The sequence below is a fragment of the Trichomonas vaginalis genome, chromosome III (assembly GCF_026262505.1).
Source record: "Trichomonas vaginalis G3 chromosome III, whole genome shotgun sequence".
NCBI lineage: Eukaryota > Parabasalia > Trichomonadida > Trichomonadidae > Trichomonas > Trichomonas vaginalis.
The window spans coordinates 13,296,346-13,322,089 of NC_067205.1; the positions used below are offsets into that span (position 1 = coordinate 13,296,346).

A 25,744-nucleotide genomic window follows, 5' to 3' on the forward strand; every position below is an offset into this window, starting at 1 on the left:
AAAATAAACGCTTTACATGTATTTTTCAGCAACTTCGTCAAATAATTTTATAGCTTTAGCTATCTCATCTACTTCAAACGTTTCTTTACCTTTCGTGGGAGCACCATACATTTTCTCAAACTTTTCAAGTAGTTCTGTTTCAGCAGCTCTCATATCGTTAACGAACGCAACCTTAACTCTATTGACTATACTGTCATATCTTTGAGTTATATTAAATGTTCTTCCTATCTTATATCTCTTTGTATTGAAGTCCTTCGGTTTCTGAACGATGTAAAGTAAGCCTTCACTGCAACGTTCAGTATCGAATGAACCATATGTTATGAAATTATATCCAACAACTGGGTCAATCCAGAACAAAACTATTGGTATAAGACTTTTGTCTATAAGATATGTTCTTGTTCCATAGAATCTTACCGATATCATAAGCTCAGGATTTTTTGTCAAAATTTTCTGAGTAGAAGCATTTCTAACCCAGTCGTGGGATGTTTTCTTTTCAGATAGTGTTAAAATGTCTGACAAAGAATATTTGTTGTATTTCTTTGAGTATCTTACGTTTAAATCACCTATTCTAACCACTTTGGTCTCATTGTCTATCTTTTTAACTGTTTCAAACTCTGTGTTTGTCATTTCCTGTTCTTACATACAAAATAAAAAAAAATATTTTAAAAAAACTAGCGTTATTTTTTTATTTTTCTATCTTGAGGAAATTCATGATTTCATAGAGTTTTTTCACTGTTTTCATAGAGTTTTGGCGACCAGGGTTTTTCTCCCACTCGCAATTTTTCACGATTTTCATAAGCGTAGTATATGGTAAACGTCATTTTTTTACGAAGTGCAAAAGTTCTCTTCGTAAAAATTTCACGATTTTCATAAGCGTAGTATATGGTAAACGTCATTTTTTTGACGAAGTGCAAAAGTTCACTTCGTAAAAAAAATACAGTTATATCATGAAATTTGGTCATTTTTTTCAGCAAAAATATATTTTAGGTGGAACCAGGTCACCAGGTCACCAGGTCAAATGAACTTCTCTTAAAATTACTGACAACATGACATTTTGACAACAACACAGGAAATAGATTTCATCGTATATGTTTTGAAGAACTGAAGTGTGCCCATGTGCCCATGTGCCTAGGTCAAATGAACTTCTCTTAAAATTACTGACAACATGACATTTTGACAACAACACAGGAAATAGATTTCATCGTCAATGTTTTGTCAAACATGAGCGTAAATCAGACAAAAATGAGTTTTGGTTGAAAAAACAGGTGGAGCCAAAAGTGGTTCGACCTCAAAACAAGCATTTTGTGAAGAATATACCAACCCGCGGAATTCCGGCGGTTGCTTTTTTTATACAAAATTCAAGAGTTTTGCGTGTTTTCTACGATGTTGTCAAAATGTCATGTTGTCAAGATTTTTCAGAGAAGTTAAAATGACCTAGGCACATAGGCACATAGGCACACCTTCACTTCTTCACCTAAAATATATTTTTGCCGAATTCAATAAAAAAAATGGTTCATTTACTCACAATATTTTTGTACAAAAGGACCCCAAACTTTTAACCTCTCTTCTGCAGCTTCTAATGAAATTTTAGCGAGTTCATATTCTCTAAATTCTCTCTTTAAATCTTCTTGTTCCCATTGGTCTAGTTCGTATGGAGAATCTCTATAACCAGAACATATCTCACGTTCATGTTCTATTTGTTTTTCATGCATTTTTCTAACTTCTTGTTCGAACAAAGGTTTTGCATTCTCTACTGTATCTTCAAGTTCTTCTTCATCTAATTTCTCATGAACTTTCTTGTCTATGGAGTCCAGAATTTTTCCAACTGCTATACAATATTTTGGAGAAGCCCACATTGCTATATAGTTTACGAGTCTTGGGTCTACATACGTTCCTCTAACCTGTTTGATTTCATCAGGAATTCCTGCATGAACTTTGTATAAAAAGCAACCGCCGGAATTCCGGCGGTTGGTATATTCTTCACAAAATGCCGTATAATACTCTTCCCAGGACTTATTTTCCAACAACTTTCTAAAGTCTTTCCCAAACTGCTGACACATATTTGTTACATTTATATAACCATCCTTGTCTCTACGTAAGACTTCAATACCGTTGTAAGTGCCTTTTGTGAATGTTTCGCCATTAGATTTGTTCGTGAACGTTTTTGCTTCGACTGTCATTTTCAGTTCTTACAATAAAAATAAAAAATATTTTTGGGTGGCTTAACCGTCGGACATCCGTTTGTGGTTCGACCTCAAAACAAGCATTTTGTGAAGAATATACCAACCGCCGGAATTCCGGCGGTTGCTTTTTTTATACAAAATTCAAGAGTTTTGCGTGTTTTCTACGATGTTGTCAAAATGTCGTGTTGTCACACTTTTTAAAAGAAGTTAAAATGACCTGGTGACCTGGTGACCTGGTTCCACCTAAAATATATTTTTGCCGAATTCAAGAGTTTTGTGTGTTTTCTACGGTGGGGCCAAAAATGGCTCGACCTCAAAACAAGCATTTTGTGAAGAATATACCAACCCGCGGAATTCCGCGGGTTGCTTTTTCAGCACAAAATTCAAGAGTTTTGTGTGTTTTCTACGATGTTGTCAAAATGTCGTGTTGTCACACTTTTTAAAAGAAGTTAAAATGACCGAGGCACATAGGCACATAGGCACACCTAAAAAACCATCTAACCAAAACTCATTTTTCAATACTTTTTCAGCACTTTTCCGTAGTTGTATATGAAAGACAATTCGAGATAAAAGTCATAGTACAATGGAATAATATGCTGCACACCGTTTGTTGTGAACCAAACTTGAAAGTCAGAGAAACTGTTACTAGGTGGTTCGTAGAATTTAGAAGCAAAGTCATAAAAGTCCTTACCGATACAAAGAAAACTGTTGTTGCTTGAACTGAAACTTGCATGGCACATGACATTTTGAGGGTCAAACACGTTTCTATAAACTGTCAAATCTGCTGGTGGAAGTATAAAATTAAATGGACCATCTGGTGGTAATGGTTCGTTCTGGTTTAGTAACCGAAGAAATTGTGCCCAAGAGCGTTTGTCTACTCCCCAATATAAAAACTCTGTATCTCTTGGAGGGTTAATTTCAATCTTTTGAAATGAAACTGTGGAGTTCATCTTGTTATATTCTAGTTTTAGATAGTATGTTCCATTTAGTAAAGAGTGGTATTTTTCTTGAAATTCCCAGTAGTATTTGTTTATTTGAGTTTGGAAGTCATTTAGAGTTTTCTCAAGACTTTCGTCTGAACGAATTGTAAAGATTTTTATTTCGTCAAATTTTTCTATTAGACCATCAGAACCTTTGTACTGACCATGAAAATATACCGCGAACATGAAGGCGTTCGTTCTATTTGAAAACAAAACTCTTCTAAATCCTATTGCCTTTGCATCTGAAGGACTTTGAAGCCAACGAATTGGATAGTCAAACCTGTAAGCTCCGGATGAAATTTCTTCATCTGATATAGTCCTACCGGCATTTGTGAAGATATAGTCTAACGGTTTTGTATCTGCTACTTTTGTTCTTTGTTTTTCAACCTGAAGCATTTCATATATGTAAAAATATACTGTTTTAAAAAATGTTTTTACTTCATGCAATTTTTTATTTCATGCAATGTTTTATTTCTGTGCCATCTTCAAGTATCCCCCAGTACTTACGCTTGGAGAGGACATGAACTTCGGAAAATACCTTGTCTAGCTTAAAAAGGCCCATCTTTTCACCGACCATTCCCATTTCAATGAGTTTGTTATAGCCTTCCTCGTTCGTCATGAGTGCATCGATGTTCTCATAGTATACCACAACTTTGGATTTGACCTCTGAGAAGAATTTGTTGTAGTTGTCAAGGACTGCCTTTGCGAACTGAGGGTAACACCAATGTTCGACAATAGGTTTTAATGTGGTTACTAAGCCACTTTGACCTTCGGTGAATTCGTACTTCAAAACAAAAGGAGAAAACCTTTCAACAAAGTTGTCGACCTTCTCATAATGTTTACTCTTCATCTCTTGAGGTTTTTTAATGGAATATCCCCATGTCGAATTCATAAGCAATTTGAGTGTCATTGCAAGCTTGGGGTTTGAAGCTTTCCTAATATCATACATTTGTTGTATGACCTTTCCAACTGTATAGTTCCTTCCCGGGAACTCGCCGTCTTCGTTTGGAATTCCAGTTGGAATATATTGGACAAACCTCATGTACGCAGCGTTAAGGTCGACATAGTATATCTTTTCATATGAGTCAAACTTGTCGCAACCAATCGGCCCAGTTTTTGGAAATTCAAGCGAGTCTCTTATCTTCTGAGAAACACCTCCTGTTATCTCATAAACATCGTCAAAGCAACCTGTTTCATATAAAACCTTCTGACCTAACTCAGAAGCTCTCCAATACAATTTGACGTCGATTGGATGTCTCAATGGAAGTTTGTTTATAGCATCTTGAAGTTCTTGCAACCTCATTGGAAGTTCTTCTGGTTCAGGTTGGTATCCGAACAATCCAACTCCTTTTGGAACTGTGTACTTCTTTTGTGCTAGAACTTTGTCTGGAACAACTTTTGGTCTTACCAACAATGAAAAGTTTGTTTCATCTTTTGGTACAAAAGTTTCTGTCAGCTTGTCATCTGGAATTGGTTCCAACAAACCTTTCTCGAAAAGAATGTTAACAGCTCTGACAATGTTACACTTACCATTTCCGAACAATGGGTTTGTAAGACTTTCGTTCAACATGAAGTGGTTGTGGACAATTGCAATCTTCAACCATGGCAATTTGAAGTCAACAACATAGTCGTCATGTGAAGAACCTTTCTCAGTCGGAATGTTAACTCGGATATTGACATTTGCCAACGGTGCAACTTTTGCCAATTGACCTCTGAGAATGTACCTTGTCTTCACACATGACTCAAGATACTTCATCTTCTCATCTGTAACAAGACCAGAGTTCCTGAGACATGTAAGAATGCAAGGTTCGTTGACAATTGTTTCAATTGAATTGTAAATTCCATACCTTGTCAAGTCAATGTCAGACTTATTTATGAAGGGGAAGTATCCAGCATGTTGTCTGACTGCTTGAGGGTTAGGTTGGTACCATTCAAACTTCACGCTTGCAATTCCTTCAATCGCATTCAAAATATCTGAGTCGGAGTCAAACATTTGTTCTCTCTTTGTAGTCTTGAAAGCGTCAAGAAGTTTTGCGGCTGTTTGTTCATTGCCATGTGCATAGTATATATGACCATCCAAATCTGTTATGGTCAATCTGAGATTGTATCCTTTCTTATTTCCGTCTTGTATGGCAGCAAGTACACCCATGAAGCCTTCTTTGTTCTTTCCTTCGTCAAAGTTTACTGTAAAGGTTCGACCAGATGTAATTTTACTTCTAACTTCACGGTACTTCTCATATGCATATCTTGTTCTTTCCATGGGAGCATGTGCGTTTTCACGACTACCTTTTTTCCGTCTCAAAGGATGAAATTGTTCGTCATGTTTCCAGTAGAATCTGGCAAAGCCGTCGTGTCCTTCAACTTGAGGCTCAGTAACATCGAAAGGCATGTCCATAAGACGTTCTTCCTCTAACCTCTCTAATCTGTTTGGATAGTTTGCGCGTGCTGTTTTTAAGTCCATTTCATAGGTCAGACCAGCAAGTTTGTCATAGACTTTTATGGGTCTTCCCTTCCTATATTTAAAATTCTTTGAAACTCTCCAGCCATATCTTTCTAACTCTGCTTTTATTCTAGCAGACTTTCTATCCATTCTATATAGGGGCATTTTTATAAAAATAAAAAAATATACTGTTTTAAAAAATGTTTTAAAAACGTTTTAAAATGGTATGCCATATAGCTTCTTGAATTTGTTAAGAAGTATTCGAACGCATTTTCCATCTGTATCTCTAGCGTTTACATGAGCATAGCCCGCCTTAGTAAAATATACTTGTAATTTCCTATAGTTTACGCCGGTATAAAAGTAGAAAGAGTCTTGTTCTTCGCTATAGTAGTAAAACTCAAACGTATGCTTACCATAGTCTCTAATTTCAATTGTTTCATCTTCTAGTTCGTCGACAAATTCGAATACAATATCTCCAAATTTGCTTTTGTTCTTACTGTTTTCAGAACAAGTGACCCAACGCAAGTTTTCAAGTCTATTGTCGTTTCTTATATGGTTTATATGGTCCACACACGGTAAATTGTTAGGGTTCGGTATAAAATGAGTTGCAATGACGACATGTTTAAGATAGTTTTTTCCGCCTATCTTCATAATAGCATATCCGTCATTTCGCTCACATTCGCTTAAAACTCTTTTTGTCTTTTTGTTTCTGACTTCAAACGACTCACAACAGTGAATTTCATATTTCTCATCTAACAAACAAGTTTCCCAACGGTTTTCTCCAACAAACTCAGCGTACATTTCAAATAAAATAAAAAAATATATTTTTAAAAAAAATGTTTTTATTTTAAATGGTATGCCATTTCATACTCTTCATCTAACAAACAAGTTGTCTGACGGTCTTCTCCAACAAACTCAGCGTACATTTCAAATAAAAAATAAAAAAATGTTTTTTTTACTTTACATAACCACCAGCTACCATAAGTCTTTGACGCCAACCCATACCAGCTAATGAAGGTTGACTTGGTTTAGTTTCCAAACTAACCTTTGGTTTTGGTTTATCTTCAGTTTTTGGTTTTTCTTCTTCTATTGGTTTTTCGTCACTTTTCGGTTCCTCTGACTTTACTTCACTTGCAGGAACAGTTGTGTCGTTAACATCTTCATAAATATCATATGCCATCCTTTTTTGTTTTCCTTTCAACTTTTTGTGTTTGTTGTAAAGTTTAGAATATTTCGACTCTAAGTCAATGAGATGTTCTATAATGAACTGTTGGTCAGTGAAGTAAACTTTTCCATCTGTTGTCTCATAAACTCCCGCAGACTTCAATATTTTATTTGTTATAGTCTGTTTCTTTTTTGAGATACTAGCCGTTCCATTTTTATGAAAAGTGACTTTGTAGTTAGGGTTTGTATTTCCAGACCTCACACTTTCTATTATTGAATTTTTCTCTTCATCTGTAAGTTCTTTGACAGGTTTTGACAATGGTTCTGAACTTTTTGTTTGTGGGGTGAGATCCACGGTTTCAACTTCTTCGGTCATTTCATCTCAGTAAAAAATTTTAGTTTGGTTTGTTTTCAACTGGTTGTTTAGGTTTTTTAAGTCGGTCTAAAACTTCCTGAGGTATAGGAAAAACTTGACAAACACGTGGTTTAAATGCTGGAAGCCGACAAATCCATCTTGAACTTATTTGTCTCAAAGCTGTATTGTTCATTTCATCTCAGTAAAAAAATTTACATACACCACGTTTGAGGTGGTTGCGGTTGGTTGTTGTTTACCCACTGTTGTGCATGGTTATATCCTCTGTTAAAGAATCTTTCACCTTGGTCCATATAGTGTCCTGCTTGGTTATAGTAGTCATTTGCTTTGTTATAGTAGTTTCCTGCTTGTGTTCTTACATTGTCCATCCATCCATGAACTTTTTCTCTTGTTTCAGGATTTGGAATAAGATTTGCTGCATCTCGTGCTACATCCCAACCTTTCTGTACAGTTTGTATAATAGGTTGTGCTTTCTCTTTCAGTATACCTAATGTACTCAAAATCTTCCTTCCAACTTCAAATACACCTCTGGCTATTGTTCCCACTGCGGGTAAAAATCTAGATGCGACTCCTGCTAACGCGCCAAATAAACCCATTTCTTATGGGTTAAAAAATGACGAATCCAAACAAGGACCCCTATGTTTCTAAAGCGACAAAGAAAGCACTCATGGTAAAAATCTTTAGTTCAACACCAAATGCTTGGTTTATGGATATCTTGGAAAACATTCCGAGGTATAGAGAAGATGGACCACCATACTGGCTAATATTTGTCGGTCAAAACACAAGATACTGTGAAGCCATACCATTATGGTCCAAAAATATTTTAGATGTGAAAACTGCTTTGACAATATTCGTTGACAAATACCATCCAACAAAACTGACATCTGACTATGAAAGTTCTTTCAAATCAGACGATATTAAAAACTATCTGCGTTCAAAAAATGTAAACCAATATTTCATTGTCGACCAAAACCATTCTGCTCTTGGTGTCATTGACAGTTGTATAAAAATGTTAAGAGACTTAAACCAACCACAAGGTGGTGAGGTAGATGAAATGTCATATGACGACAAGTACAGACATTTCTCCATGGCAAAGATGAGACAAGTTTTAAATATTTACAATAGCCGTAAACAAAAAGGTTTGGGAAACCACTCCCCCGAAGAAATGAAAAACAACCCTGACTTAGAGAAAGACTATATATTTAAGAGTTTAGTCAAAAGAGACAAACAAGAAAGAATGCCGGGCTTCAAACTTCAGAAAGGAGACAAAGTAAAAATAGAAATACCTAAACGCGACCCATATGAAAATACTATTGACTATGACAACAACAAGTACCCGACAGGTACTCACATTCGTGTTCGTAAAAATAGAAGAAAGTATACAAGAGAATATTATGAAGTTTTAGGCAAACATGGCAAAATGTACAGACTGCAAGCAGAAGATAAAACTACTATTGTCAGACCTCGTTTCAAACTTGTTAAGGTTCAAGGTGGTATACTTTCAAAGACAGTTCCTAACAAATATAAGACAACTCCTGACGAATATGCTAAAGAAGTTGAAAATGACGACTAAGCAATTCTATACCATGCACAAACTGTCATGTAACGTGGCATGTATTTTTTACCTCGTCCTGTAGATGTTGTTGTAAAAGTATGTTGGTGGTTTCCTCCTGGTTCAGTTTGTCGAAAAGTCTTTTTTGCTGAATGGTTATAATCTGGAGATAAAACGTCATAGCCAGCTTCATACTCTGAGTTGTATAATGGGTGGTCTCTTAATGAGTGGCTATGGTCGCCAGAAAAGTTTGTTGTACCAGAATGACTATGTGGTGGCAAGTTGTCGACAGATATCCTTTTGCTTCCACCTGTTTCCTTTGAAGAGTTTGCACAATACAAAAACCTTTCGAGTATTTGAGTCCAAGTTCCAAAACCAAGTACTACTTCTGGTCTGGTAGAGTTCATTGACGTATAAATAGAACCAACCGGGTAAATGGTTTGAAGTATTTCTGTCTTTAATGTTTGAAGCTCTGTTTTGTCTGCTTTCTTGTCATATAAATCTTGAGCAGTGAATTTAACTTTATTTTCATCCTCCATGACATAAACATCTCTACATCTAATGTATCTCATCGTTGTTATGTTTTTATCCGATGTTAAACCTTCTGGAAAGTTAGGAGGTTTCCAATCTAATACATCCCCACCAGTTTCTTCAACCGTTCCTAAAATATTTTCTATACCAACAGTTGTAAAACTTGTATGTGTATGGTTCTTGTCAGCTTTGTCATCTAACTTTTCTTGTAAGTTTGCAATATTTGCAATGGTATGTGTATGTCCAACGTCACTTTTCCTGTTTAAGGTTTCTTGTAAGTTTGCAATATTTGCAATGGTATGTGTATGGTTCTTGTCGGCTTTAAGGTCTAAACATCCTGAAACCCATCCTGTATCGGCTTTCGTTTTTAAAATCTTTGTTGTCCGTTCATGGTACCAGTCAACCCTTTCTTTAATTTCATTGTCTTTTTCATCCACATATTCCTTATATGCCTTCTTCACTAACGCACTAGTCACACATGCTAACTCATCGTCAACATATGTTTTATCTGCTTTCTTTTCAACATCCTCTTTTGTTGCATAAGCTTTGTTAGCTCTTTCTTCTTCTTTTGCTATTGCATCGTCTACATACTCTTTGTCAGCTTTGTTGTCAACATCTGCTTTCAAAAGAAGTTCATCTATAGGTTTCTCGTTTAAAGTTCGTTTTGTTGGATTTATACAAACAGTATGGTTCTTGTTGTCTTGAAACAGAAACTCGTCTGTCATTGGGTTTAATGTCAGTTTTAAGCTTCCTTCTTTCAATGACTCAGATATCTTAGAATAGTTTGAAAAGTTTGTTGTGTTCTTATTTAGAGCTTGTATAATGAGTTGTCGGTTGTGTTGTATTTCTCTCATAGACGCTGTTTCATTTGACATTTTTATTCTAGATAAAATATGCTTCCAATAGAAAAGGAAACTTCTAGAGTTGCTACAACTAAACCATTAGATGAACTTTTTACGAATGTCGGTCAAAAGTTTGAGACAGAGACCGTAAAGCATGAAGGCTATCGTTTTGACTACCCGTTAAGATGGCTAAGAGACCCATCCGTCACAAAAGCTATTGGCTTTCGTAGAATGAAGTTCATTTCAGAAGCCATACATGGTTTCCCATTTACGGTCGGTTTTGAAGTTCGATACTATAACAAAGAAAAACGTACGTATGAGAAATTTGAACAGGGAAAACTTTTACAAGTTGTTTGCTTGTAAACTTAGAAACAACTCTTCAAGCTTTTCAAGAAAAAATAAACGATATCTATCTCGAATATGCAAAACAGTACATTGACGAAGGAGAGTACCATCTCGATATTATATATGACAGGAAAAATGCAACTGTTAAAATCGATAGAATAGAAGACCTTGGAGAAAACGTTTATATTTCTACAAAATATAACAACTTGGCATGGTATAGATTTTTGAGGATGTTAAATCAGCCTGCAGAATATCCAGTACACCCGGACTTTTATGAAGTCGAAAACCCTAATGGAACATATGAAAATGTTTTTCGACTCAGACGCTATTATAGTTCATGCTTCATTTTTCTGGTGCACAAAACTCTTTTTTATGCTTGGCAAATGACTTTTACGAAAAACCTACAAAGCTATATGAACCACCGAGTGGAAGTATTTCAGACTTTCAAGTATGGTTTACAACAGATGGAAGAAAGAGAATAGTTCCATTATACATGCGTTTTTACTTAGAACTTAGTTTCATATACAACTACTATCGAACGGTAAAAATATAATTTTTTAATACGGTTGAGGTGTTGGATTTGGTTGCCAACTAGACTGTGGTGCAGGTTCAGGCTGTTGTATAACAGGAGCTTGTTCTTCTGGTTCAGGGTCTTTAGGTATAATACCAACGAACTGACCTACTCTTTTACCAATATTTTTGACTCCGTTCCAAATTCCTCTTCCGACAGATTTTATTCCATTCCATACCTCTTCCAACATTTCGAAAGAAGTTTCCTATTCTTCCAAAGAAACCCATTTTACTATATGTAAAAATCTAATGTCCGCCTAGTCTCTTACGTTTCCTGTTGAGTTCCATAGCATTCTTTAACTGGAGCTCATACATTCTATTTCTCCTCTGGTAGAAAACATACTCTGGGTCAACTCCTGTGTTCGCGTCATCTGCATAGAGTTGTTTATATCCCACTTCAGGGTTTGTATAAAACTCTTTCCATCTCATATTTGCATACCATGGTGGTAAGCCTAACGCAGCGTCATTTGACATGGCAGTTGCATTTGTACATCTGTTGGCACCTGACCATAGTTTGCCATTGCAGTTTGTATTCTAACTTCATTTGGAATATTCTCTGGGTTTGGTTGTCCAGGTTGCTGTGCATTCGCTAAGTTCTGTGCGTCCATTTAATATTAGATAAAAATATCTCTTACGAGTACATATGCTGAACATTTGCAGACATTGGTTCATCTTCATATTCTCTGTACCTTTCTGCCACGTCAAATAAATAAATGACACAATGGAAAAAACCTAAAACAAGTAGTCCTATTTCAAACCACATTTACTTACTAGTAAAATTTCTTTGTTATGACACTTTTTCCGGTTTATAGGACCTCTCTCATATTCTATCTTGTCATATCTAAAATCATAGTCATGTATGTCCTCTAACCATCTCATAACGGTTTCCAAACCACTTTTATCGGATGTAAAGTAAAAGCATGGATGGTTATGTAAAACGTCTAAAGTTTCTAAAGAGTCTCTCAAAGTCCAGTCTACTTGGTATTGAAAATCGTATGTGTTATAGAACGGTGGGTCTACTATAAAGAAAACATTTTCCTTGTCTTTGTATTTTTCATACAACTCTGTCCAATGACATCTCACAAACTCTATACCCTCAGTATATTTTTCTATGTCCTCTTTGAAAACCTTTGTATAGTTAAGATATAAAACGTTTGACATAAGTGTTTCAATGTCATGAACTCTTATAGAACCACTATATAATAGTCTAGAAGATATACTATCCCAGTCTATATACTCTGCTTTTTTCAAAACCTCTCTGACAATATTTTTCTTATCTAATGGTATACGTTCCATCTTACCTATAGGTATCTTTTCTTTTAACTCACTCAATATTTTGTTTGTGTCTGGTATATGTTTGAGACGGTTCATATAGTTGTCGAAGTCATTGCATATAATCTTTGAGTCAGGAAATACAGTATGGCACAAATGGGATATATAGAAACTTCCACCGAACAAATCTACAAATGTTAGACCATTTGGTAGTTTCTTAAGTTCTCTCAATAGAATATCTTTACATCTACTCTTATTTCCAAAGAAGGGTAACGGTGGTTTTGTAAAATTCATTTTATATATATAATAAAAATGTTTTTTCCTGAAAAGTGACGAAACATGAAAACTACTCGGTCGAAGTCTTGTCAGTTTTGTAAAATAACCGTCCTATCTCATTCTAAAGTTTCTAAAGGGTTTCTCAAAGTATACTTCTTTGAACGCCCGTAACTTTACTGTAGCGACGATAGACCCTTACTTGTCCGGAGATAGTTATACTATTTTGAGTCCTCTACCGAAAAGTCAACAGCAACGACTTTCAAAAATTTTAAGGGCTAGAAGGCACGAAGTGCCTGGAAGCCCGACAACACCCAAAAAAACCTCATTTTATACCACATTGCATACTAAACATCTTTGGGACTAGAGGGCACGAAGTGCCTGGAGGTCCCACTACCTTTTTTTTTTTTTTTTTTTTTATATTTTAATAGGATTTGTTTCTATGGAGAGAATTATTGAAAATCATATAATTTTTCATAAAGATTGTAAAATCTAGTTCTTTTCTAATTGCAATGATTGTCGCTAATAATGGTGGTCCATCAAACAGCCTTTCAATTTGTATCAAAAAATATCAAATACCCAATTGAGTTTAATGTTCAATTTAAGTATTATAATGGCATTGATTCCATTTCTTGCATAATTATGAAAGAAATGCATCAGAAAATCGAATATGCATGAAAAATAATTTAAAATACAAACAAAAACAAAATATATAGATATAACTAAATCAACATAATTGAGTAGGTATCATCGAGGACTGAATCTTGTCCTTTTCAACTGAATTTCCTTTCTTGATAAAGGACGAGTATATTGGCGATGCATAAGTCTTGCAGACTGTGGCATCTTTGGTATTTCTTGCTGCTGAACCTTCTCTGGCTTCTCTTTTTCCTGTTTTGGTTCCTTATTTTCGATAATTCTTCTTGATGTACTAATTGCAAGAGGAAATACGTTTGGAGCATGGCAGAGTTTAATCTCTGGTACAGATTTGCATTTATTAATAGTTGGTGGTAGAGTAAATGTAATTTGAGATTTTGGGTGTTCAAAAATCACAAATCGTTTGGATTCTTTTCGAACCGACATGAAAATATCTATTAGAAAGCATAGTATGAGATCATGATTGTTGTTGCTTTCTATTGCGTTGAAAAAGACTTCAAAATCAAAATAATCAATATGATGGTTTTTCATTGGTAGAATGCATAAATTGTAATTTTTACGTGCATCCTCCTTAAATTGTTCTGTTTCTTCTGAGATTTGATAAATTATTTGTGATTTTTCAATTTCAGAAGGAAAGCATCTTGCAAATATTGCTGCAATATAACTAAAATGTGCTATTGCTTTGAATAAAGGTGTGTTTTCGTTGAGTTTAATTGTACATGGAAATTTTGAAATCCAGGTCAAAAGAGCTTCTTCTCTAAATAGTGATCTTGAAGAAACTGTAAAAAATGATCTTGGGAGTCGTTGTAAATCTGAATAAATGTCATCAATATTAATTGAGAATTCAAAAATGATTTTCAAAAACAAATCAAACAGATTTTCTAAGGAAACTTGGTCATGGTTATCAAGGAGAGTTTCATCACATGGCGGTAAAGGTTTGAAACCGTTTATAAACAAAGTATTTAAAATTGATATATATGAAAATATTAGATTTGAATTAAATATTGCTGATGTCACTATTGCAATTGATCTCAAAGTTATGTCGCAATCGGTTGATCCTTTAAGATCAACATTTGCAATTTCAATACATTTCTTCTGGCAAAAATGTAAGCAAAGTAGTGAAGATGGGTTATTTTTGCATGACAGTATCCGATTGCTTATATTGCGAAACCATTGCTCTTTCACTTCAATTGATTTCATTTTATATAAAAACGATTAAAAAGTGACGCATATCGCGGGAAATAATTGAAAGCGATTTCACTTTTTTTGCGGCAATTTTTTATTTTGAAAATCTTTGTTTGAACAAGAAAAAAAATTCAAAATATGTTTTTGTTTTTCGCTAAAATTGCATTATCATTCGAAGAATACCCCGTTGCACAGATATTGAATGATGATTGGAATGCTGAATTAATCCAAACTGGACCAGATGGCCGCTTTATTTCTCAAAAATTATATTCGGCTAAGATGATTCCAAATGAAAAACAAGATAATATAGTAATAAAAGTTTATGAAGGTGATTTTCCATTCTTTGAAGCTAACGAAACAGATACAAGAACACCAATAATGAATTTGAATTTCGAATTAAAGTCAAAGCAAAATGGAACACTCATTGAATCAGATGACCAATACGAATTGGCCGAAATTAATTTCGTTGATACACTCGGAAGCCATCTTGGCGCGTATGGTTTATTCAATGGTTCCTATAGATATGCCATTGGTATTGTTAATTTAGCCACAATTCATATATCAATATACAGTTATGATCCACAAGAATATTACGAACTTATTTTGACTCGTACACAAAGACCGTCTGGAATTGATTGGTTCTCTAAGTACCAATCATATATAATTGGTGCGGTCTTCTTTGTCCTCGCATTGGGCTACCTAGAACTCGTTCCTATCTTTATGAGGAAGATAGGAAAGAAAGATACAACTCCTTTGGAGAAAAAGATGGAAGAAGATGAAAAGAAGGCAAGAGATGAAAGAAATCCAGTTAAGAAATCAATTGGTAAAAAGACAAAGAAAGAATAATTTTATAAAGTAAATTAAGATTCTATATTAGTTATTATAAAATTCAAAAACATATTTACTAACTCTTATTTCCATAGCTTTCACCTTATAAATCTTCATTTTAAATTTAATCGAAATCAATTAACGCAATAACAGTTAAATGAAGAAAATTATAACGTACATAAGTTGGTTAATAAAAATTCGCTACGTTTGAATGAAATTAGCACGAAAAATTGTCGAAATTTCAAATTGATCATAAGAAAGAGCAAATTTCACTAAAAATGAATCATAAAAGATTCTTTTTCGAACTATTCTATATAATAAGATATTTGATTTTTGAAAAATGCATATTTTTTCAGTTTGGTAAATTCACAAAGTAATATGGCCATATACGATATCAAATATGATGGATAAATGATTCATAGTTATTATTACACTTGAAATTTGACACTCTACGCTTATCATAATAATAAAAAAAAATTTATGTTGTTTTGTGATTCATTTTCTATTTTGACACCCTCGCCACCGAGCAAGAATGCGAAGACTCTAGCTCTTTCTTTGTGGCGTGTGACTCAAAATCCTCTTCGTTCTTCCTTGAAATCGTTATCAAAAGATTCATTAACAAATATCGAAGATCTTCAAAATAACACAATCCTCGCGTTGTTTTCTCTCATAGAAGAGCATAATGATACCAAAAAAGAAATAGATTTCGATTTTCCAGTTGAAGAATTCAAATCTGCTTTTACTCCTGAAGGCTTCTTGCATCCACTGACATTATCAAGTGGATGTGGATTCTGTTTCATTTTATCAGGTACTAACTCATCAATATTAGCCAGGGTAAGATGTATCTCTTTTACGCAAGTTCTCAATTCACGACCAATACAACCCGGTACATTTTTCAAAGTTGATCGAATTTTTGATTTATTTCCCGTTGCTACACAGTTTGCGCTCAGATTCCCCATTGTTGCGCCTCCATTTTCAAGAACATCGTTTTTGCCAAAGAAAAGTCTTACGAAAATTGCAAGCCAGCAAAAAGTTACAGAGCTAAGATGGGAAAAAATCGATAAACAAAGTCGCTGGCGTGAACATTTATCTGAAATTATTCCAAATATCTTTATAGCAAGCGAAGTTGTAGCCAAAAACGGTCCACTTCTTAAACGCAATGGAATTACGCATATCCTTAATACCTGTGAACAAGTCTGCCAATCCGCTGAAGGATTCATCAAATTATCTTTCAGAATGAACGATGGTGGTGGCGATTCTATCTTCAGTTCCATCTGGAAAGCCACAACATTCATCGATGATGCACTTGAAAACAACGGAAAAGTACTTGTTCACTGCCAGGAAGGAGTTTCTCGTTCCACTTCAATTGTCATTGGATATCTCATTATCAGACATGGATATGACTATGCAAAAGCGTTTAAGACTGTCCGCTCTTGCCGCCGTGTGGCATCTCCTAACCCTCGTTTCATTGCACAGCTCCTTCAGCTCTCTGAAGTTTGCGGAACAAATACTTCATCAAAAACTTGTTTCTTCAGCCGTGAAAAACAGTTGCCATTCGAAATCATCGAAAGAAGAGGCGAAATAATACCTGTACCATTATCAGAGAAGGCCCAGGAAAATGATGAAAAGGTATTTGTTGTCGTCGATTTCAACGGAAATGATGATGTCGGAATTTTCGGAGATGGAGATGAAGGAAAAATCATAAAAATGTACGGAAAGAAGGCTTCGGAAGATAAAATACAGGTCGCAGATGAGTTGATTGAGGACCTGAGAAGGTGTTTGAGAGTGGAACAGGATGATGAAGATGAAGACATTGATGAAGAAGAAAATTTATCTGATGATATGTAATTTTTTATTTTATTTCTTTATATTTATTTGTTTTAATAAAATACAACTAATGTTATAATATTTTACATCTTTACTAATGAAGAATTTGATAATAATTTTTTCATAATATTACGATTGGGTCAAAATACCGGAAGAGATGTACAAATATCCACTGGATCATTGCTCAGCAATGTAAGACTTATGTTTTTCTTTTTGATTTCGAAATCTTTTTCAAAAAAAATCATCCTTTGCAGAATTGGAAAATGTGGTTTATTGGTAATTTCATCTAAAAAATCTAGATATGCAACATTTTGATTTAATCGTCTTCTAATGGCTGGCCATCTGTTTAAATTGAATTTTGTGAGAAACTTTTGACTTCACATGATGTCATCGGAAAGTCTCAAAAGCATGGAAACTCAGACTGCTGATGGAGAAAATAAGCATGAATATTCTTTCCAAGTAGATGTAGTAAATCCTGGAATTCGGAGATTGGCCACTTTCTATAACGACAATTTTTGCAAAATTTATATAAATTCAAAGAAAATGGAATGCAAAATGCAATGTGTTATTTCTGCATCTAAAAAGGTGTTTATGTTATCACTTTTAGATAAGATGAGTCGAGAATTTACTTTTAATATCAAAATCCAAAATTTAATGGCAATCGAAATTGCTGAAAGATACTTGCAAACTGGTGAACTTCCTAATTACATTAGTCCAGACTTAATAAATGATCTGTTTGCAATTGGCGATGAACTCGAAATTGAAGATCTAAAAAACCATTGATAAATTTTCAGGAAAATATAGACATTAACTTAGAAAATGCATTCGACCTATTTAAGTTTTTACATTTATACGGAAATACTTCTGATTTATCCAAATTTGTTTCCAAAAACTTTTATCAATTCACAGTCGAGCAGATTGTTGAATTCTTTTGTAATTATGATCTTGAAGTATTGTGCAAGATCGTTAATGATCCAGAATTGATTGTTAAAGATGAAGACCAACTCATAAAATCATTCATTCTTTTATCTCAAAAAGATCCTTCATTCCAAATCGGATTTCAATATCTCAAGTTTGATGCGGCATCTCAAGAAATCATAGATATGTATATTAGATACATGAATGAATATGTTAAAACTGATAAATTATGGGAATCAATGTGGAAATTCTACAAATCAAATATAAAGATCATTACTCCAATAAGTAACTATCATCGAACAATGCATATTGAATGCAATCCAGGCAATCCACTCAAAGGTCTTTGGAGCTTTTTGAAGGATTTTGCCCATGGACAAGAGATTTTGAATATATATGTCAAAGCTTCAAAACCAGATTTATTGAATATAAATAATACCAACGAAAGAACGACTGGTATAAACGATTATTTTTATTTCGAACTTATTAATGCCAGATTTTCAGTTGAAGGATACTCAATAAAGACTGGAAAAAATCAATCAGGCGATTACCATCATTGGGGAAATAGTGTGAAGTTTTCAATTGAAGGAAGTCAAGATGGAGCCTACTGGGCAGAAATAGATACAAGCATTGACAGAACTAATAATTCAAGTACAGTATATACATTCAAGTGCAAGAATGTTTCAGATAAGTATAAATATCTCCGCCTTTATTATAAAAGCGGATCTGGTAATAATTTAGGATTGTACAATATCGAATTTTTCGGTTTTCTCACATGGGAGAAGAACTAGATTGCAAATTAGATCACTATAAAGTATCCAAAGTTTAATATATTATAATTTCTATGAGAATTACAAGATTTGTTTCAAATTATAAAATATAATAAACAAATAATAACTTTTATAATATATAACTCTTTGAATAACATAATAATAAAATATAAATATCTATATGTAATCGTCGTATACTGGAGATATTCCTGCAGTCTTAGACTTAATATTGATCTGTTGTTTGAGTGCTTCAGACAAATCCTGAGCGTGATATTCGTTTAAGCCTAAGAGAGGTGCATTAACTTGGAACAAATCTGCCTCGATGAACATTTCATCGATTGTTTGGTACCATCCATCATCCAATCTCTGGAAGAAGAGGTCCAGGTCCATAGGGAAAGAAAGGTTCTTCCATATTTTGTCTTTGATTTCATCAGATCTCAAAGAAACAAATGGTTTGTATTTCGCAGTTTCTTTGTAATGATTTCCGTAATTTGCCAATGTTCTTCCAAATTGTGCTGTTTCAGAAAGAGGTCCGTCATCAATCTGTATTTCCCAAGGAGAGAATTCGAAGTTTCCGCTTCCTTCATCGAGTTCAACAGTGATTGATGAGTCAGGATTTCTTTCGAAATCACTTCTGACATCAACAATTTTTGCATCGTAAAACTTCAATTTTCCATCTTCACTGAAAGCAACTGAAACAGGATCTCCCTTTTTGAAATTCTTGGCTCTCTCCATTGATCTGTTGAACAAGTCTTCAGGGACTAAGAATGGCTGGCTGTCGTCTTTAGGAAATGCAACAATTCCTTCTTTAATATTTCTCAAATTCAAAAATTCCAAAGAAATAATCAAATAATCAGGATCTATTTGGATTCCTTTGATTCTTGCTTGTGTTATATCAGGCATTGTTCTGTTCTTTCTATACGGAGGTTCATAGATACTTACAGCGCAATCATTCGCCAGTTTCTTATGAATTTCTTTGAGATAAATTACGTTTTCTCCTTTCTGAGGAACGAATTGATACTGAGATCTTTTCGTGTTGTACATCCACGGAGGCATTGGAGTATTAACAACAGGCAAAGCGATAGGAGGTGGAGAATCAGGTATTCTTGTGTTTCTCCTTGTCGCTCTTACCACTTGATGTGTGTCGTAGTCATCAGACAATGAATCACTGTCAATTGACTTTTTGATGTCAAATTCTTCATCATCATTAATGAAATCATCTTTTATGTAGTCATCGTGAGATCTTGAATGTCTTGATCTGTTTCTCGATGACGAAGATGATTTCTTTGGTGATTTAGGAGGTGGTTTCACCGGCATTTCTTCTTCATCAGAAAACATCGCTTCGCTTTCACTTTCGATCAAATCTTGGTCATCATCTTGAATAATGTTGTCATCGTCAACAACAATTGAAGATTGTCTTTGTATTGTTGTTCTTCTCTTCGATCTTGGTCTGATTGTTTCGTCAACAGGACCTGATGATCTTGTCTTAGGAAGAGGAGCTTCTTCTTGTGGAGAGTTGATGGATTCTGATTCATCATCTTCATCAGAAAACTCTTGTTGTATTGCTGCAATGTTGAAATCAGCATCATCATTGTCAATTTGATGTCGAGATGTGGAATTACTGAGTGTTTGTTCTTGTGCAACTTCTTCATCTTCATCCTCTTCTTCCTCTGCATTCCGCTCGTTTGTTTCGTCATCGAAATTGACCTTCCAAACATGTGTATCGCCTCTGATTCCGAATTCTCTGACTTGTGGAAGATTTCGCCATTTCTCGAGAACTTGTTTCTCTTCAACAACGATTCTGGAGTCGGCTTCAGGTCTTTGAACATTGAGCATCATCGATTCAAGGTTGTAATGAACTGGTTGTGGATCTAGAGGAAGTTTGGCCGCATTCAAAATTGGCTCAAAAATGGCTTGTGACGAAACATTGACAATGGCTCTGTCGTCGTCCTGAATAAATACTTGCTGTGTGGTAGTGAATGGCTGCGTGGTATGGCCGTATACTGTAATGCCTCCCATGGCGTCGGCGGCGAAAACATATTGGCCATCAGGCGACCAAATGGCTTCTGTGATGCCGTAGATGGTCTGATCGGCTTGCATCTTGCAGATAGCTTCCATCTTGTTGATATCCCAGATGGATGCGTGTCCGTTGTCGCAGCCAACAAATGCAATTTCTGGTTTCGTAGGATGTAACGCTAGAACTGAACAATGTTCGGTACCGTAGGTTACTGTTTCTGTTAGAGGTGTCGAATATGGGTCTGTCCATGCAACAATTTGTGTTGTTGTGATTGCAACAATTCTTGTTTCGTCGGCGTTCCAGTATGCTTTAATCGGCTTCTGGCGCGTGTTCTGTATATTACGAGGAGCAACATCCCACGTTTCTTGGTAGATTCCGCCCCTTTCTTCGTAAACTCTGATTGATTTTTCTTTTGGAGAATGGGCCAGGAGTTTGCAGCCAGTCTGGCGACTGAACGAAATAGTATCTACATCATCGTCGAGGCCTGAAAGGACTTGATATTTCGGTTCATTTACGTTTACAATAACAATTGAATGTGTAGCTGAAATAAATGAGAAAAATTGTGATCCTGGGCTAAAGCAAACCCAATTTGCCATTTTATGGTCTGGTATTTCGATATTATAATGTATTCCTAAAATTGCACCGGTATATGGATCAATTGGAGATAAACGGACATAACCATCTTCATATGCAGCACAAAGGTATTTTCCATCTGGTGAAAATTTGACGCAATTTATATAATACGAAACTGAGTAAGATTGAATGGCTAAAGTCTTTAAACTTGTAATGCAAATCTGGCAATCTTGTGCAGCAGATGCGAAGAATAGATTGGATGGGTGAATATCAATGTCGTTGATGATATGTCGATGGGCATGGACAGTTGCAATTAAAGTAAGCTCTGGAATTTTCCAGATCTTTATAAGAGAATCATCTGAGCCCGAAATAAGGATTTGTGATGTAATATCGGTTGTTAAACAGTAAATAGAATGAAAATGTCCAACAATTCGATGACTTGGAGTCATTCCATAGCATAAAGGCAATGGTGGTCCAAGTTGTTTTGTAAGAATGTCGGCTATTGATACGTGTTGATCTTTATTTGGAGGAGTTATAAATAAAGATGGGAATTGAGATTTAGGAAGAGCCATTGAAACGAGTCTCATTAATTGGTCGTTTGGAATACCACTCAAAGAGTGTGAATCTAACTCATGGAATGTTGGATTTTTTGAAAATACGCAAGATGGAAAGAGTTTTCTTCGCTCACACTCCTCTATGAACGAATTTCCGATCTCAGGGAAGCTAATTTTGAGGAGTTTTGCAATTAGAAAATATAGCTCACGCTGCGAATCATCATCCATAAATTTTTAGAAAAAAAAGTTTAGGATTTTTTCAAAAATAATTAGAAAAATCTTTAATATTTGATTCATTTTCTTGAAAACGAAAAAAATTTGGAGAAAACAATTTTGCAAAAGTTATTAAATATTCAACCTATTTCTAATTTTAATAATAAAAATGGTTTATCTTAATAATTTTCTTAAATTTCAATTAAAATTTAGTGTAAAAAAACATTTTGTAGTTAAAAACAATGCTAAAAACAAAAGGATTTATTGGAATGACGATCCATCCGGCATTATAAACTCCGAATGTGTTGTAAAACCGATAGAATTTCCCATCGATGATGAAAGATTCATGTTTGTACTATTATTAAGCGGTCTTGAATTATTCATGTCATGAGGAACAGGATCTGGCATATACTCAGGCGGAGGTAATTTTTCTTTCTTTACCTTTGCCTTTTGACGTTTAAGTAGTTCTGCTTTGGAAGGCTCAAGTTTGGCCTCTTCCTTCTTTGGTTGTGGGTTTGACGAAGGTACAAAAGCGTCTTTTATTTCTATGGGCTCATTAACATTCAAATGAGATATTCTCTGTGTAAATTTCTTCATATCGTCCTCTATACTATCTCTTAATACTTTCAATTGTGCATTCGGTTTGAATTGAAGCGATCTTTGTGATTGTCTAAGCGGAGTTCTTGGTTTCAGATCAAAATTAAACGAATCCGGTGTTGAAATTTGTGCAATGTTTACTTCAGGGAATGCAGAAAGTGAAGGTACGTTTGATTGTGTAACTAATCCATCAAATTTTGGAGCATTTATTGGTGTAACAGCAACTGGTTGATAAGAATAGTTAGATGGAGCAGGATCATTTTGATTCATTGGCCTATATTGCTTTTCTGGTGAATACATTGGTGGATTTTGTTGTGGTGGAGGGCGATTTGGCGATCTTTCAACGGGTTGCTGCTGACGAGGTGGTGGATCATCACCAAAAATACTTGATTGCATGATTCTGCGCTTGTTTTCTTCAAGACGAGGCGTGCGAGGAGCTTCTCCCCACCCCTGACTCATTTTTAGAGTACGTTATTAAATTCGGTGTAACCCCCTCTAAAAATAAATTTATAATTTCTTCAATAGCAAATTAAGCTTATTACATACAATATAGTACAATAACATTTCAAAAAATTTCAACTACGAATCCTCTATTAGCAGTTTAATAAAAGAGTTTTGCATTTTGTTGATAATCAATCAAAATTTCAACTAATTTCAAGAAATAAACTCATATTACTACAAAATCTTTTGATCTAATATCCAAATACAGTTCATTAATACCTACGAAAATGCATTCCCTCGATCAAAAATCCGATAAATTTATCATTTTCTCAGCTTTTTTCAACTAGAACATTATTAAACTTTATGATTCTTTTGATATAATATTTTAATATTTATTATTATTTGAATTTATGAATAAATACTATATTTTTTAAAATAAACTACTTCTTTGAGAATGCTGCAATGGCATCCTTAATTGAAGAATATGTACAAAGAATAGCCGCGATTATTCCAAATCCAACAAAGCACATGTGTAAGATTGAAATCCAAGATTTCAATGGATAAGTTTTCATTACTAATCTGCATAAGGATGGGAACACGAATCCTACAATACAGCCACCGAGGGCACCTCCAACACCCAAAATTGGCTTAATATCCTGTAAGAAGATAGCAATGACAAGATTGACTAGGTTGATTGCTGGAATAAGGATAAGTCTATGCTTTGTTGGCATTTCTTCAGGAAGGTTTTCATTCCAGGCCATTCCTCCGATAGAAGCAACCATTGAAACAACAATTGCTGGATAGGAAGCACTGACGGAGATGAACATGCCGATACGTACGAAAACCATCAAAATGTCGTCATCTGGGAATGATGACAAAACGTCTGAAGCCGTTTCTTGTCCGTACATAAGATAACCCAAAAGACCCGGAATAACGATGATAAGGAAGCAACTCATGAAGGTATATCCAATAATGCGTACGCGCTTCCTAACTGATGGGTTGTATGGCGTAATAATTGGCATCATAACAACTTGCAAGGAGAAGGTAAGGGCGTGAACTCCGAAAGCTGTGAAAAGACCCATACCGAAATCTATACCAACGGTATGGTCCGGTGGCATGTCTGGTTTTGATAAAGCTTGAGACGCGCGAATTAATATTGCAATGAAGTATAGAACTACGCCTAAAACTGACGGGATAGCGAATTTTGAAAGACATGACATGTGACGAGGGAATGTCATTAAGCCAGGAAGAACACAAAGGTAAATTATAACAACAAGGGCCCATTTCCATAAACCATCCATGTTAAGCTTGGCAAGCTTGAGCCATGAAACGACCTGGTTGGATCCAATAATTAAATATGCAACTGTGCAGGATAAACAGAAAATTAACTGGAAAATTGAAACTGTGTGCTGGGCCCACTTACCGAGAACTCTGTAAGCCATTTCTGCAATACCTTTCGAACCAGTTTCTCTTTGGATGCCAATTAATGTAACTCCGCCAAAGAAACAAAGGTAAGCACTTAAAATCAAAAGCATTATTGTAGAGCCAACACCACATGATGTGAATGTTGCAGGAACTGATACAATGCCTGCACCTACAAGTGTATTAATCAGATTGAAATACGTTGCTGTCCTACCTATTCTTTGAGCGTGCTGCTCATCAGCTGGAGGGGCATCAGGTTGGTCTACTTTGTCTGCCTCTGATACATTTTGGAAAGTAGGAAGTCCAGACTCGTCAACATTATCTGTCGGAAGATCATCGTGATGAGAGGATAGTGACTTATCATCCTCTAATATAAGAGGGTCGCCATGCTCATCAATTACTGCTGCTTCTGGGGCAGCGATAGGAACATCATCGATTTCTGGCTCCATGAAAAAATATTGAAAGGTAAAATTGTAAACTTAAAAATAAAATGATCGAGATTAGGATATGTCATCAAATGCATACCATCAGTTTAATTTGTAAGATCGATAGCAGATTTGAATTCACCGATAAAAATTTATCCTATTCAAAATGTTTCGAATCTATTGGATATATTTTTATTCTTTAATACATTTCAATGACTTTATTTCTTTTTTTCCAAAATTTTCTGTCATCATTTCACTTTTCCACCTATCAATGAAAATATTTCCTCTCTGAAATTTTTTATCCATCTTTCAACCATGTATCTATCAAATTTAATCTCACAATTTGAATTTTTTTCACAATATTTGTAAAAATCGTTAATCGGACTTTTATACTTAATTGATATACTTTCCTCGTAGAACTAGAATTGTTGAAGAGATACTGCATATAACCAAAAATCCTCAATAATCGGAAATGAAATTGTCGATAATGATCTGCAAATTCTATTGAATTTATTTTTGCCATGCAATTCTTGATTTTCTCACATAATTAATGACGAAAAAGTAAGAGAAAATCCTATCGAATGGTTTTTGATTGTCATTTTAATATTTCTTATATTGCATTATAGTATATCTTGAAACATATATGGTCAATGATTTCACATCAGGCAAAAATATCGCATTTTTAAATAGAATGTTTTCGATCATTACGAAGATCCCTACCAGATCCATTTCCAGTCTCAAACCTATTCAAATGAAACATGTGAAAGATGATAAATTGCCAATTAGTTCTCACTAGTT

The 25,744-nt window shown here is 34.8% G+C and overlaps 15 protein-coding genes and 1 pseudogene across 16 annotated transcripts, besides 2 other annotated features; 4 read left to right on the forward strand and 12 right to left on the reverse strand.

The window, feature by feature from the left end:
* Positions 1-9,699: part of a mobile genetic element that runs on past the window's edge.
* TVAGG3_0694410 (organellar and viral DNA polymerase type B) lies at positions 13-627 on the reverse strand (the record flags this gene model as incomplete). The annotated part of the gene is made up of 1 exon (XM_051243165.1): positions 13-627. The coding sequence occupies one exon, from the start codon at positions 625-627 to the stop codon at positions 13-15; it is 615 nt and encodes a 204-aa protein (XP_051089752.1).
* Positions 684-874: a mobile genetic element.
* Positions 1,518-1,712, reverse strand: TVAGG3_0694430 (uncharacterized protein; the record flags this gene model as incomplete). The annotated part of the gene is made up of 1 exon (XM_051243166.1): positions 1,518-1,712. One exon carries the CDS (start codon positions 1,710-1,712, stop codon positions 1,518-1,520), a length of 195 nt encoding a protein of 64 aa, XP_051089753.1.
* Positions 2,699-3,559, reverse strand: TVAGG3_0694440 (uncharacterized protein; the record flags this gene model as incomplete). The annotated part of the gene is made up of 1 exon (XM_051243167.1): positions 2,699-3,559. One exon carries the CDS (start codon positions 3,557-3,559, stop codon positions 2,699-2,701), a length of 861 nt encoding a protein of 286 aa, XP_051089754.1.
* TVAGG3_0694450 (uncharacterized protein) lies at positions 3,615-5,753 on the reverse strand (the record flags this gene model as incomplete). The annotated part of the gene is made up of 1 exon (XM_051243168.1): positions 3,615-5,753. The coding sequence occupies one exon, from the start codon at positions 5,751-5,753 to the stop codon at positions 3,615-3,617; it is 2,139 nt and encodes a 712-aa protein (XP_051089755.1).
* TVAGG3_0694460 (His-Me finger endonucleases family) lies at positions 5,820-6,404 on the reverse strand (the record flags this gene model as incomplete). The annotated part of the gene is made up of 1 exon (XM_051243169.1): positions 5,820-6,404. One exon carries the CDS (start codon positions 6,402-6,404, stop codon positions 5,820-5,822), a length of 585 nt encoding a protein of 194 aa, XP_051089756.1.
* TVAGG3_0694470 (phage tail repeat-like family) lies at positions 6,559-7,143 on the reverse strand (the record flags this gene model as incomplete). The annotated part of the gene is made up of 1 exon (XM_051243170.1): positions 6,559-7,143. The coding sequence occupies one exon, from the start codon at positions 7,141-7,143 to the stop codon at positions 6,559-6,561; it is 585 nt and encodes a 194-aa protein (XP_051089757.1).
* On the reverse strand, positions 7,335-7,736 carry TVAGG3_0694480 (uncharacterized protein; the record flags this gene model as incomplete). Its single annotated transcript, XM_051243171.1, has 1 exon — positions 7,335-7,736. The coding sequence occupies one exon, from the start codon at positions 7,734-7,736 to the stop codon at positions 7,335-7,337; it is 402 nt and encodes a 133-aa protein (XP_051089758.1).
* Positions 7,754-8,713, forward strand: TVAGG3_0694490 (uncharacterized protein; the record flags this gene model as incomplete). The annotated part of the gene is made up of 1 exon (XM_051243172.1): positions 7,754-8,713. One exon carries the CDS (start codon positions 7,754-7,756, stop codon positions 8,711-8,713), a length of 960 nt encoding a protein of 319 aa, XP_051089759.1.
* A 1,345-nt stretch (positions 9,700-11,044) lies between the features above and the next one.
* Positions 11,045-11,157, reverse strand: TVAGG3_0694500 (annotated as a pseudogene). The gene has a single exon. A coding segment is annotated over exon 1 (113 nt).
* A 2,059-nt stretch (positions 11,158-13,216) lies between these two features.
* Positions 13,217-14,389, reverse strand: TVAGG3_0694510 (uncharacterized protein; the record flags this gene model as incomplete). The annotated part of the gene is made up of 1 exon (XM_001329298.1): positions 13,273-13,605. One exon carries the CDS (start codon positions 13,603-13,605, stop codon positions 13,273-13,275), a length of 333 nt encoding a protein of 110 aa, XP_001329333.1.
* Positions 14,390-14,464: 75 nt separating this feature from the next.
* TVAGG3_0694520 (uncharacterized protein) lies at positions 14,465-15,222 on the forward strand (the record flags this gene model as incomplete). Its single annotated transcript, XM_001329299.1, has 1 exon — positions 14,503-15,210. One exon carries the CDS (start codon positions 14,503-14,505, stop codon positions 15,208-15,210), a length of 708 nt encoding a protein of 235 aa, XP_001329334.1.
* Positions 15,223-15,672: 450 nt separating this feature from the next.
* TVAGG3_0694530 (protein tyrosine/serine/threonine phosphatase protein) lies at positions 15,673-17,040 on the forward strand (the record flags this gene model as incomplete). The annotated part of the gene is made up of 1 exon (XM_001329300.1): positions 15,673-17,040. The coding sequence occupies one exon, from the start codon at positions 15,673-15,675 to the stop codon at positions 17,038-17,040; it is 1,368 nt and encodes a 455-aa protein (XP_001329335.1).
* Positions 17,041-17,410: 370 nt separating this feature from the next.
* Positions 17,411-18,812, forward strand: TVAGG3_0694540 (uncharacterized protein; the record flags this gene model as incomplete). Its single annotated transcript, XM_001329301.1, has 1 exon — positions 18,138-18,725. The coding sequence occupies one exon, from the start codon at positions 18,138-18,140 to the stop codon at positions 18,723-18,725; it is 588 nt and encodes a 195-aa protein (XP_001329336.1).
* Positions 18,813-18,875: 63 nt separating this feature from the next.
* On the reverse strand, positions 18,876-22,081 carry TVAGG3_0694550 (regulation of cell shape; the record flags this gene model as incomplete). Its single annotated transcript, XM_001329302.1, has 1 exon — positions 18,882-22,076. One exon carries the CDS (start codon positions 22,074-22,076, stop codon positions 18,882-18,884), a length of 3,195 nt encoding a protein of 1,064 aa, XP_001329337.1.
* A 215-nt stretch (positions 22,082-22,296) lies between these two features.
* On the reverse strand, positions 22,297-23,428 carry TVAGG3_0694560 (uncharacterized protein; the record flags this gene model as incomplete). The annotated part of the gene is made up of 1 exon (XM_001329303.1): positions 22,323-23,117. One exon carries the CDS (start codon positions 23,115-23,117, stop codon positions 22,323-22,325), a length of 795 nt encoding a protein of 264 aa, XP_001329338.1.
* Positions 23,429-23,483: 55 nt separating this feature from the next.
* TVAGG3_0694570 (amino acid transmembrane transporter protein) lies at positions 23,484-25,010 on the reverse strand (the record flags this gene model as incomplete). Its single annotated transcript, XM_001329304.1, has 1 exon — positions 23,540-24,970. One exon carries the CDS (start codon positions 24,968-24,970, stop codon positions 23,540-23,542), a length of 1,431 nt encoding a protein of 476 aa, XP_001329339.1.
* Positions 25,011-25,744: the final 734 nt, after the last annotated feature.